At 41.1% G+C, this 13,794-nt stretch overlaps 1 protein-coding gene across 16 annotated transcripts in view; it reads left to right on the top strand.

Moving 5' to 3' along the window:
* Positions 1-13,794, top strand: part of LOC133472857 (adhesion G protein-coupled receptor L3-like) — a 140,126-nt gene that overhangs the window by 64,411 nt on the left and 61,921 nt on the right. For all 16 annotated transcript variants that reach the window (XM_061764309.1, XM_061764313.1, XM_061764311.1 and 13 more), the window contains one exon: positions 11,750-11,859. In XM_061764309.1, coding sequence (XP_061620293.1) covers positions 11,750-11,859 — 110 coding nt within the window. The remainder of the gene's footprint in view (positions 1-11,749; positions 11,860-13,794) is intronic.

Below are 13,794 nucleotides of genomic sequence, written 5' to 3'. Positions count from 1 at the left end.
CAAATGTTGCCGGGCATTTATTATCCATGCGTCTCTGGTGTGCAGATTTATGAGAACAGTTTCCCAGCATCACCTCTAAGTGTCGCCAAAGCACCAAAAGCTGCAGAAACGTGCGTACGCCAGCCATGCAGTTGCCATGAGGCGCCGCACATTTCCATGGCCATGTCACTCTTGATCCATCTGAACTTTGCCGTGAAAAAGAACGGACACCACGTTTTTGTGCGTACGCACCTTTTGTACACGAGGCCCCTGGTGTCATGTGAGTCGTTTGCATTACAAGGTCGCAGGTCTAAATGCCGAACAGCTCTGTTACATTTGGTGTTGTCTCGCTCCCCCTCTGTCATTGGTCACTGGAAGTTTCATACGGCTCCTCGTATATTCTGTTATTCGCTCATTGTCGAAAAAGCTAACATGTGGCCTAGCTGTAGCCACATTAGCCAGCGTAGCTGACAAGGCTAGCTATGTGCTCCGGGACGGAGTGTAAAAGAAAGAGCTAATTCAGTCGGGAGCAGGTGGTTAGTCGTCGTGCGGGGAGCCAACTCGCCTCTTTTTGCCTTCTCTTCCATCTGATATTTGCTTTCCTCGCACTGCGTCGTCTTTTCTTTCATCCCCTGCCCCTCCACCGCTGCTTTTTTTCCCCTCTTCTTCTTCTGCCTGCGTTTAATTGGCAGGTGGGAGTAGACAGCACACACGTGACGCTTCTGGCCTAAAGCGACTGGGTTGATGCTCCTTTCTCAACACTTTGATAAAGTTTGCTGGTGAAAAAGCAATGAGGAAAAATCTCCAAACAAAAAAAAGCCAAAAGTCATCATTATGAAACTGTACCAGCAATTTGAGCTAAAGTCTAGTTTAGTCTGGTCTAGTTAGTCTAATATGAGTACACTAAACTTTTGAAATATGTTTCTAATGAAAGACAAATAGCTAATGTACTGAAAATTGGTCCTTCAGGAAACTGGCTGGATGATCTTTTTTTTTTGTTTGTTTTATGGCAAATGAGCCAAAATGGCAGCTTCAAACCAAAATAGCTGACTTCCTGTGTCTTTTCAGGCATAATAGGTCCTTGAGACTTTTTTGTGCGTCAACTCGTGATAGACGTCTACCAAATGTTACATTGTAAAGGGGAACTGGCTCGAAGGGCTGAATTAAAACAAAACAAAAAAAATCACAAACTTTATTTATCACAATTTAGTATTTTATGGCAAGTCAGCAAGCTTAGAATCAGAATAAGAATCATCTTTATTTGCCAAGTATGTCAAAAACAAATAAGGAATTTGTCTCCGGTAGTTGGAGCTGCTCTAGTACAGTCAATTGACAGATAATACTTTTGAGACATAAAAACACAGTCACTGAGCAATAAAAGGTTACTAGTAATGTGGTAATTCTGCTCCAATTATTATTATTATATATTTTTTTACAGCTGTGCAAAATGATGCTGAGTCCTCTAGCAATTAGAGCAGCTTGAAATGACTAATAGAACTATAGTCTGGTGCAGTGACCATTATGCAAATGGAACAGAGACTTTTTATGCAGTTTAAAGTGACTAGTAGTGCGATAATCTGGGACAATGTCAATTGTGCAAATGGTGCAGATACTTCTCAAGCACATGAGTGGCCAGTGTTGGTCAATAAAATAGGGCTGCCAGATTGAACAGGAAGTCAATTATTTTGGAAAGGAGCCGCTTTGACCAACTCCTACTCAAGAAATTGGCAAATTTTTAATTTGCAAACTTTTTTTTTTTTTTTTGCCTACGCCATCTTAAATTTAGCTCATTCATTGACAGCAGTTTTAAAGCATACTACCTCCTGCAACACATACTCTTTATACCATACATATACATACTTTGTTCAAGTGTGAGGTGCCTAAACTTGTTCAACTTCCAACATGTAATTTATTTCCTTCATAATCGACGTGACAAGCTGAGATTCATCGCCTAATCTTTATCTCCTACTCAAAAACTGATCTCAAAACCAATGCGATGCAACGCTGCCATCTACAGGGATCTTTTAGTCATTACAGTGGTTTACAAACCTACATTTCACAAACACCTCATCCACGCATACCCGCTGAAAAAAAGTACCTGACGTATATTTACGTCATTGGCAGTAAATGGTTGGATTCCAGTTGACAAATATGATAGATCGATAGACACTTTTTTTCCCCCCTCTCAATCAGCGTCCAGCATTTTCTCTGCATTTCTTCCGCAAGTGCTCTCGAGGGATTTCAAGAGTGGCCTCTGCCACCGTCCTGTGAGAGCTAATTATGCCAGGCTATTTTCTGAGCGGGCGTGCATGTCGATATCGCGCAGCGGGAGAGCGCTCCGTTGCCCCCGTGCCGCATTCTTATTCATGAGTCTTAATTCCGTCAATGGCCTTCGCGGCCACTGGACCGTGGTTGTTCCTCGCTACGCTCGGGCAAAAGTGCTGGTGGCGGCATAAAGGAACGCAACTCGTAGGCCCCTCCCACTGCTGGTTTGCTTCGAACATGTTGAAGATTGCTGCCTTAAAGCGCATTGTGTCCTTTGAGAGTGCTGACAGAGTCCACAAAGGTGCGGGGGGGAAGGGGTGGGATCTTTTTCTCTTTAGTGGGGATGAGTTGGAGTGGGTTGTTTTTGTATAGCAGGGAAATATACCCGCATTTATGTGTGGTACCTGTCTATTATGAGTCGACCCACAAAAAGAAGCCATGCCCAAGAAGACATTTTGGCATTTTCCAGGGGTCCATATCCAAAGACAAACTTGCCCAAGATATTTTGTCCATTAGCTGCCAAATTTGAACCACGAATACTAAACCGATGTCAAATTGGTTTTAGTGTTCATGGGGGGAGCCCGGGAACGAAGTTTGATGACTCGACGTGAACACAAAACTACTCGATTCAACTCAACTTCATAAAGTGTTGTACATAAAACATAAATGACTAATTAAAATAATCATACATACTGTAGCTAAATAAAATAGTTTTCCGACTACAAGATTGGCATTTATTATAGACTGAAAAGACAGGAACTCAGACATTTTGGCAAACTTTGTTCTTTGTTCTACTAACGTAGCTCCGCAAGGTCTTAGGTTTGTATTTGGCCTTTTACCGCTTGTAAATTTCTCTCATCATATCTTGAAAAAGGACAATACAATTGTGGAATACACAACGCGTGACCTGCTTTCTATTTTCATGGAATTGTGGAACTTTTCCTTGATAATGAATAATCAATGAGGCGAGCAGTTGTCCAAACTTTTTTTTTCTGACAAGCTTCCTCTTTGGAGGAAGACATATTGGACAGTGTTAGTTTAAAACGGCGTGCCGTGCTCATCGATGCAGAACACCGTGTTACTGGAACGTCTACCTTCCAGCATGTGATGCTTATACAACCTAATAGCGCCAGCTCCAAATAAATTGGGGGGAAAAAAAAAAAATGGAGCGTGGCTGTCAGATGTTTTTTTGATGATGAAGGATAGCGGGGAGTGAGTGAGAGGCGGTGCCGGGCGGGGATGGTGTGGACCAGAGAGAGGCTTGAAGCCCAGATCAAAGATGGTTCATCTGAGACCGCCGCTTCCCGCTCTTATTGCCTGCTGAGGCCGCCGCCGCCGCCGCCATCGCCGTCACAATCAGCCTGTCACCTTGAAAACTTGATGGAATTTGCTTTACGTCAGACTTGAAACTTGGCCATTATTTGATTATTTTTTTTTCCCTTTTTAGAATCGGTGGTACCTTGATTTATGAGCAGTGTTGGGAAGATTAGTTTGGAAATGTAGTTAGCTACAATTGCCCTATTTCTATTACTTTCTCACAGTAATGTACTGTAGCTAATTACATTTGGTTACATTTGAATGACTTTTCTTAATTTGAATGAATGCATTAGCAGGACCCTTGGATGTTTCCTTGAACCAAAATAATTAACCATGTATTTGTTCGTTCCACAAATAATAAACTGATAACAAAACATGATGAAATGTAAATGCATATTGTAATAAAAATGTGTTTGTTGTTTTAGCATGTGGAAAACCAACATACCATACCATGTTGACCTAATGACAAGTGCAGTACATCTGGAATATGTACTGCACTGAAGCAGAAAGAGACGATAAGGGCGTTAAAATAATTTCGAAGCAGGGGACCACTGTCCATGAAAAGATGGAAAAGCTGCTGAAAGTGTGGAAAGCATGACGAAAAACACAATAAAGTGTGAAATTATGTTCAGCGGAAATGAAGTGAAACAGTGGAAGTGAAGTGATACTTGCTCCAAGGGGTGGAATAATAATAATAATAAAAAAATCACAAGTTTATTTGCAATTTGTTTTTCATTTGCAATTCATTAAACAACCCTGCTATGATCTACTCATGTAATAAGCAATTTTCTAGTAAACCAGTAGGCATTGTCCTTCACAGTTACGGTCTCCGCATTGTCGGCAGTGCAAAGCATCGTGATGCCTGTTGTTGCTTCCCAGAATTCTTTGCAAGGCTCTTTTTAATAGTTTGTAGAAAATCAAGCTAAACGTTGCTCTTTACTTGCATTTTGTTCCATATTGTTGGCCAAACCAGATCCATATTATTCCATATTTTATTTAATGAGCATGTGCATTAGCTATACTGTACGTCGGCCTATGTTGGTATTTGCTAATTTATTTCATATAACTCTCACTGTAGCGTGTGTGAACTAGTGACATGCCGCTCGTGTTCACTTCATCACGTTTTTTTTTTTTCTCTTTGTAATCCCGGACCCTTTCTCCCGTATCGAACACCGAGGTCACTCACCACCCCCTTGCTCGCCTTTCATTATTGAGATGCTGGCGTCCCATCGATCCGCGGCGGGAATATTCGATTGTGGCCGTTTTGTATTTATTTAGGGAATGAGGCGAAAGAAAAAAAAAAAAAGGGAAGGGAGGTGGAACAAGTCGCTCATGGCAGGTGGAGATGGAGCGAATTCTTATTGTAGCCACACCTCCGCCCTTTTGTACCTGTGCCGTAATTAGCCGCTTTGCTCCGTGCGCTTTGTGACGCGTTTCGGGGAGCTAGCGAAGACTTTGGCGTGGCGCTCTGAGGGCGGACCCCCGACGTGGACACGGGGAGTTTCCATGGTGACCGTGGCTGGAGATGAAGGATCGGCACTTAAAGGCACAGGAGTGAATGTGAAACGGAGCTTGTATAACAGTATACAGTGGTAGCTTAATTTATGAGTGCCCCAACTTACAATGATGGAAATATTAGGCCATCCTTATTTATGTAACGTCTTCTTCATTTTAATGCCTGGTACCAGGCACGTGCACAGACATTTTTTGGCGCAGGTGCTCCAGCTCAAAAAATATATTTTTATATATTTAAAATATATTGAGCTCATCATTATATTTTTCCAAACAAATGTATCTTTAGTTTAACCAGGCATTAAAAATGAAGTTTTTCGAGCTATACTTGGTCAATTTATTTTTCTTTTCTTTGTGTTGCGAGCCGAACTCCGGGACAAACCGCCCAATCCGACTGACATTACTCAGGAGGCCATGCCTCTTAAAGGCACGCATCAAATCACAAATTCTACAGTGTGCCCGTGTTCAGGTGAGTTTCAGTTCCATTTCACGATCTATGGACGCATTCTGACTATTTGCCATCACAGATGTGCAAAAGAAACAGTCACACATAGTAGTGGGGATCATCTCACCTCACACTTGCATGTCAAATTATAATTTTTCTTTCAATATCTGTCAGGTTAATATTCATATCACTGCGGTTGTTGAAAAATATGCCCCCCGCCCATCCTTCTCCCCCCGGAATGAGATTAAAATGGGCCTACGGGCCGGGGTGGGGGTTGGGGGGGGGAGTCCCGAGGGGCCCTTCTTGGCTTTGGAAGATAAATCAAGCGTCAGCGGCGAGATAGGGAGCGGCGTGGTTTGTTGGCAAGAATAGAAAAATTCATCCCGGGAATCGTAAATCATTAGATGGGCAGGCCCCAGTGAATAAACCTCAGCCGCCAAACAAATCGATTCGGGAAGTTATTGCGCATTCTGCTGCCTCCTGTACGCGCGCTCCCCAGAGTTTGGATTTACATGCGCATAACGGGGAAGTTCCACTCCCGCGCGAGTATGAAAATTAGGTGCATCCAATGCATAGTCGTAGCAGTGCGCTTTTTTTTTTTTTTTTTTTTTTTAATACAGTAGAATTTCATGGCAAGAAATTGATGTTATGGTGTTCTGACAGCAAAGTGACCTGCCATTTATTTATGTTCACATTAGTTAGAATAGAAGAAAGAATACAAATATTTTTGTTTCACATTTGGTTACTAGTTACATTTATATTTTTGTGGCTCCAAAAAATATTTGTTTATTTTACATTTAATATTGGCGGCACGGTGGACGACTGGTTAGAGCGTCAGCCTCACAGTTCTGAGGACCCGGGTTCAATCCCCGGCCCCACCTCTGTGGAGTTTGCATGTTCTCCCCGTGCCTGCGTGGGTTTTCTCCGGGCACTCCGGTTTCCTCCCACATCCCAAAAACATGCATTAATTGGAGACTCTAAATTGCCCGTAGGTGTGACTGTGAGTGCAAAGGGTTGTTTGTTTGTATGTGCCCTGCGATTGGCTGGCAACCAGTTCTGGGTGTACCCCGCCTCCTGCCCGATGACAGCTGGGGTAGGCTCCAGCACGCCCGCGACCCTAGTGAGGAGAAGCGGCTCAGAAAATGGATGGATGGATGGATACATTTAATATTGTTGTATTTTTCATGAATGATTTGGGTACTGTTATTTTGTATCTGTTGTCTAATAGTTGTGCATTCATTCGTAATATTTGTATATTTTTAAATAATATTTCTTTATATGTGTGTTTGTGTTAAGTGTTTTTAAAAAAAAAATTAAAATAAATTTGTATTTTTTCAGTTTTTTCCATCTTATATTTTCAAATTTTCTACACTTATGCTCTTTTATATATATATATATATATATATATATATATATATATATATATGCTATTATGCATTTTATTCATCCAATACTATTGGTATTGTTTTTTTTTATGTCTTTGTGCATGTTTTTAGTCTGATATTTTTGTCCAATATATTTTTCACTTATTTTCTAATACTTTTATATTTTTCCCCAATATTTCTGTATTTTTAGCAAACATTTGTGTATTTATTTCTTAATATTTGTGTGACATCAAGTAATCTTTGTCTGTTTCTCATAATTTTGTATTTTCTAAGTGTGCCTTTCCCATCTAATATTTTTATTTTTTTGTCAATTATATGAATATGTTGTACTATTTCTAATAATAGTGAACTCATACAAAACAAATTGAGAAAGGGGGAAAAAAGCATCTGTTATAAGTAAAACTGAATGATCCCCTGTAAATATGTACACCAAGTGGTCACACATCATTTTTTATTCATGTATTTTATTCTATTATATTAACTTGTGCCTATTTCAAACCCCCTCCAGAGGCCCGTGTTCCAGTTCTGCGGGCTTATCGCCTGACGCACAAAATTAGAGAGTGGAATGCAAACATCTTATGAAAGCCACTAATCTGCTCCAATGGCTGAGAAGGATTAGGCTTGTCAAGAGTAAAAAAAAAAACAACAACAACAAAATAAACAACATCTGTAGGACAAGTCGGCCTAGAATGCTCTATGATGAAAATATGTACTGTATATACAGTTTATGTACGTATGTACAGTATTTGTGTCTTTGTAAAAATATATATACATAATTTCTATTTGTGTAATTTTCATTGGCCAATAATTTTGTTTGATTTTTTTATCAATTATTTTTGTTTTGTCGAATATTAATATTACACAAGAAAAAGAATAAATACTATTTTTCTTATATATTTTTAATTATTTCCCAATATATTTTCAAATTTTTGTTACATAGTTTTCATTTTTTTCCAAACATATTTCGGTTTTTATCAAATATTTTCACATTTCTCTGTCATATTTTTCATTCTTTTCCAATGTATTTCTTTTTATCTAATATTCTCACATTACGGTTTCATATGTTTCATTATTTTCCAATCTAGTTCTGTTTTTATCCAATATGTTCACATTTCGGTTTCATATACATATATATTTTTTGGGGGAAAATTGTTTTTCAATATTTTGTGTGTTCCAATCTGACCTTTCTTTTGTCAAACATTTTGCATTTTTTAAAATATTTTCACCGCGACCCCAGTGAGGATAAGCAGTACGCAAAATGAACAAATGAATAATGTTTTCTTCCAATGTTTTGGTGTTTTCATCCAATCCTTTTACTCATTATTGGACGTACTATAAATACGGATGTAGGAACATCTCTTTAATTGATGCGTACCTTTTAAGGCCCCCGCTGTCAGACAGAAGCAAAAAAGTTCGACTTGTAACGTTAAGTTGTGTGTGTGTGTGTGTGTGTGTGTGTGTGTGTGTGTGTGTGGCGTGCCGGGAGACAGGTGCAATGAGAGAAGATGGATGTGGTGGCGTGCAGCTGGGAAAGATAATGAATGAAGTAGACCGTGGGTGGCGAAGACCATCACTAAAAGCGTAATGGCTCCCAACAGAGGGACGAGGATATTGACCCGTCCGTCACTTTTCTCCTCCACACCCACCGCCCTCCCCCCTTTTCGAATAAATACAATTCCTCACAACACCGCAGCGTGGACGTGACGCAAACACAAACCGAAAAAGACAGGAGGCAGGCTCGCTTTTTTTTTTGTTTGCCCGCTCTGAAGCGGAAGCAAAGTGCCAGTCGACGTTTTTTGACAGGAGGCCGTCTCGTCGAGCAAACAGTCGGGGACCGCCCGCACCTGACGGCGTGCCGGTCGGAAAGCTTCAAAAAATACAAAACTGTTTGTCTGCTACAACTAGAGCTTGGCCATAACATCAGATACTCCCGCATTGACGTGGAGATATATTAATTTACCGGCAGTTCTCAACTGATTTAGAATTTATTTTTCGAATATTTATTTTTAAATATTACTATTATTTTATTTTTTTTCAAAAAAAATAAGCAATTAATCATCATATAATTTCCTTTTTCCAGCTCAACCATCAATGGCACACTTTTTATGATATATTTGTCATACCACATTTTGCTGCTTGGCTTAACCCTGTTATATATACTCAGGCACTTGAAAAACATTTATTTAAAAAAATATTGCCGAGCCAATCCTTCACAAATCAATACAGAAATCAAACTTTGAATGCTAATTTCATTTGAGTATTAGGCCAACGACAGTAATAGGCTGCAAATCAATGCGAATGTGTTTGCTTAAGATCACATGGTATCTGTGTTGGTTGCTACGGAAGAAACCTAGCCATATAATAAAATAAAAACCTTGCTATTAGGATGTCTTTTACTGGTAAGTAACAGGGTCGTGTGGCTCCATTATGGTTTAAAACGGTGAAAAATATTGAACTTAGAAGAGAGGAGGTCTACACATGGTCAGAGCAACTGGACGATGTAATTGCCACTGAGTCATGTAGCGCACATTTTTTCCTCATCCTCTAGATGGCTCAAAAGGTTTTATTTAGTAACAGGGTTGCGTGCATGTTGAGGGACACAACTTCAGAGCGTAATTACTAACCATTTAACATTTTATAGGTGATTAAGCAAAATGTTTTTAAAATTACAAGGAAGACCTCAACAAAATCATACCCAAAAAATATTGGCAGATAATAATATGTATGTAATCTAAATGCGTCTGTACCATCGTTAACCGAGGTAATATATATATATATATATATATATCATTGTTTTTTTGTTTTTTTTTTAATAACTACTTGTCCCGCGCGTAACGGGTCCACGACCCGCTTGTGATCGGTCTGCAACGACCCATTTGAGAATCGCAGGTGCGGAGCTTCACCAGCGATTATAGTGATTACAGTTGGTGCTTACACGCAGCTCCGCCACTCGGTGCTGCGTCGCCGCTCGTCAGCCGGGGGCCTCGGCTCTAATCTGCCCGACGACAGAATAGGAAGGGGTGGGGACGCTCGTCGGGGGTGCGTATGTAACAGGCTGGGATTTTGGGGGTTGGGGTTCAAGATGGCCATGTAATCTGGAGCTAACTCGGTCTGACGTCAGGCAATGGCGGTCGTCCTTGTTTTTGAATGTGTGTTAAAAAAAAATCAAGAAAAAGCCAGGGAAAAGCTAAAGAACAAGTAAACCTTTCTGTCCCAGAGGTCACGGTTTGTCCTGCAGCTGCGATTAAGGGGATTGCGCATGTAGGTCAAGATGAAGGCTTCGGGATTAAAGTGCGCAATCATCCCGTCGGATGCACATGATGTTGTTTAATCCCACAACGGGAATGTATTACAAATTGTGATTGCATTTGGTCCCGGCTCAACAACAAGAAGAAAATACACGACCCCCCCGCCCCCAAATGATCTGCTGCGGTCTCTGGCCCTCGGCTTTCAATCGCTCCCGCGCTTTGTTTGTCAAAGGTCGAAATGGAGTCCGCTCCGGCGCAAACGGGCTACGAGGCGATGACTGACTCTAATTGTCTCTCACTCACAATGTGTTTGAGCCCTTGTTTACTCGACTGGCATTTACTGCCTGGGAATGAACTCCGAGGCGGGGACGGGTGGGGTGGGAGGGGTTTGGGTTTTCTAGCTTCGGTTCACAGACCCGTAAAGGTAGACACTTGACCGGCCGTATCTCATTACTGGCTTGAAATTAGATGAGCTGTCCCCCCCCCCCTTTCCTTTCTTCCATCGGTTCGATTGATTAGCAGGCAGTCAATCAATGTTAATTAAGGTCTCGAGAATCTTTTAATTGTGCGGTATGAATCATTGTGTCGGGCCACTAGCTTGACCTTCATAAGGGGATAAATACTGTTTTGTATGTTGTAGGATAATCATGGGCTGCAAACGAGTTTTAGATTTGAAGGAGGCCAATCTCGGATCAGCGATACGTGCAGAAACGATCGAGCTCCTGGTTCGTGAATTATTGCGAACCCACAAAATCAAAAGACAAGGATCTCTCAATTATACAATCATTATGTGCCCAACATGGACGTCAGAAGACTGGAGTGTACCGCTTTGATTCAGATACTTCTACAGATGCATTGTGACTCCAGTGAGAAAAGATTTGCTTAAACTATCGCGAAATATTTTGTTGCGTTGTATTTTTGCTTGTTTGGTTGTCTGTCGTAGGACGACTGGAGTGCACCGTTTTGAGTTACAATCAGTGGGGCATATCGCAGAAAAGCATGTAGGGCTATATTTTTTTCCCAGTAATTCGGTTAATGTCAGTGGACGGGCGTGTTCGGTTTTTGACTCGGTGGAGAATTTGTCCATGCTCACTCAAACAACAGACAGATTCAATTCCTTAAACGAATGTAAACAAATCTGAATTTTTCGTGGTTGTCGGTCTGCAGGACATCAGACGAGCGAACCATTTTTGTTTCCGAGATAGGGGAAAATACTTTCCACAATTCCTCCAAGAAAAGATCATGACCAATATGAAAATATAGTAGCGTAATAGGCCTAAAAGTTGATCAAAAACACAGCAGAGGCTTGATTCCTACAACGTATATTTAGTATTATTGTAAGCCACTGTAACATTATGCACAATTTGAAGAGTTAATTGAAATGATTCTTTGCATTCCACACTTTGAGAATTACTGGCATAGAATGACAGGAGAGTGCCAGTTTTTAGTTTGGCAGGGTGGGTAATACGATTATAATATTTTGCCAATTTGGCGATGAATTATCTCATTAGATATACACATTGTTGGATGAAGTCCTTTTCGCAGCGAAGCGTCTGAATAATGTGGCCGCCTTATCTGCGACCTTGTTTGTGTTTCAGATGTAATAACCGGACACAATGTGCAGTGGTGGCCGGACCAGACGTGTTTCCTGACCCCTGCCCTGGAACTTATAAATATCTGGAAGTCCAATATGAATGTGTGCCATACAGTATGTATTCTCTCATTTCCTCTCCACAACTGGAAGTATTAATGACTGTGCGGTAATATCGCTACGTTATCACCCGTGGAACCGGAAATGTTGACCCACGGATATGACGGCAACTTTTTTTTTTTTTTTTTTTGGTGTCCTCTTCTACTTCAGTTTTGCTTCTGTCCTTGCTGATATGAGAAAATTTGCAACATATTTTTGTTCAGTGCAGCCTTAAACCCTTCGAAAATTTTGGGGGATGCAATTTCGCACCTTCTAGGCAACTTCCTGGCCAAAATGTGCACACACACGCAACATGAGTATTTGAAGCAACATAAAAAATACTAATGCAGTCAAGTCAATCTTGTTGCTAATATGTGATGTGTACATTTTTGCCCCAAAGTGGTCGAAAGGCTTGTAAACAAGGGGTAAAGTGCTGCTTCTAGTTCCAGCTGCTGTTAGGACAATTTGAAAGCACGGCCTTCTGGGTGTTTTCTAAAACTGAACACGGTCAAAGCCCTTGTCTCCTTCAGTTTTGCGTCTTTCCTCGTTCGAGTAATTCTTTGACACATGGGCAGGAAGGGCGACTCAAAATGCGGAAGGAGAAAAGTAGAAAAACAACAACTTACAATCCACAAGGACTTGTCGAATTCAGGAGTGGGTATGACAGAAAACAAAAAATAAAAAAAACATGTGCATTTGAGAATAACTAGGTAAGGGTTTCAAAAGGCAACACAGCCACACAAGTCAACGGAAATCACAAGGGAAACAACCAAAACCCCGCCGGGATTGTGAGATTTGACTTGGGATTCATAGTTTTTCCTCGTTGCCTTGTTTATCCTGTAAAAGAAACTGAAAATAAACAACAACAAACATGTTCATTTATAAGCAATACTGCCTGCTTTATTTCAAACCACTATGCTACCATCTCAACGTGATTTTCGATTGCTGTAGCCTGTTAAAAAAAAACAAAAAAACACCCCATGCCTTGCCCGAACATGCTACAACACTGGTCAACTTTGCGATGAACGGCTTTTAGGTTAGTCAACGATTGGTGGTTGGTTGGATCAGGTGAGTATGGGGGATGCGTTATGGTTGTTCAACCAAAGGAAGTGATGACTTCACAAGCTCCTTTGCATGTCACGGAGATCGCTCAAAGCACACTCTTGTTCTTGGACTTTGATCCTGGACCCCCACTTTTTGAATGTGCTGTAGCATATTGCAGCATCCCTGCACACATTTGGCAACTGGCAGAAGGACAGGCTTAAACAAACCTTAAAAAAAGAAGAAATAAATAAATAAACCAAACAGGTGTTTAAACAACATTATTAGTAGGTTAAATGAAATTGGGCTCATTCATTTTTGACTGCCCCTCGTATTAATAATTGGATTAATTGGATTCGCGACATTGGAATGCGACTATTACCGCCGTTTGTTATGTTTTCATCTCAACTGTCATCCGCAATGAGGAAAAATGATCCACTGCGTTTTGATTTACCAATGGAGCCGTGTGCTTTTTTATTTGAACTCGTGTAGGTTGTGTACAGCCTGCCCAGTGCACTTTCCAGATTAGTAAGACTCCCCTCGGGCTAAAGTGATGTGACCACCCTTTACGAAGCCCCATAAACATGTCCGGCGGACGGCATCTGTCCACCCCTCTCACATTGACTTCCCCCGTCTATTCTCCTTGCGCCTTATTAAAAAGCTCAACTTTCGCTACTCCTCCCGAAGGCTGAGCCCTGGAAAAGGTGAACACTTCTGCGGGTGACCTCCTCAGTGTTCTCGCTCAGCCGTAATAAAGTTCTTACATCTCCTCAGTGGGCCTTCAAATCTGCTAACACGCCACGGAAGGAAAATCTCGGCCTTTCGCAACCTGGTGCCGCTTTGACTTTGTTAGCTGTCTTGCTTGTATTAGCTATCGCCTTTGAAAGCTTTCATTCCCTGGCTCCCCTCTGG

The sequence above is a fragment of the Phyllopteryx taeniolatus genome, chromosome 23, assembly GCF_024500385.1.
Source record: "Phyllopteryx taeniolatus isolate TA_2022b chromosome 23, UOR_Ptae_1.2, whole genome shotgun sequence".
NCBI lineage: Eukaryota > Metazoa > Chordata > Actinopteri > Syngnathiformes > Syngnathidae > Phyllopteryx > Phyllopteryx taeniolatus.
The sequence above is the reverse complement of the archived record's forward strand: the minus strand, read 5'-3'. Positions and strand labels throughout refer to the sequence as shown.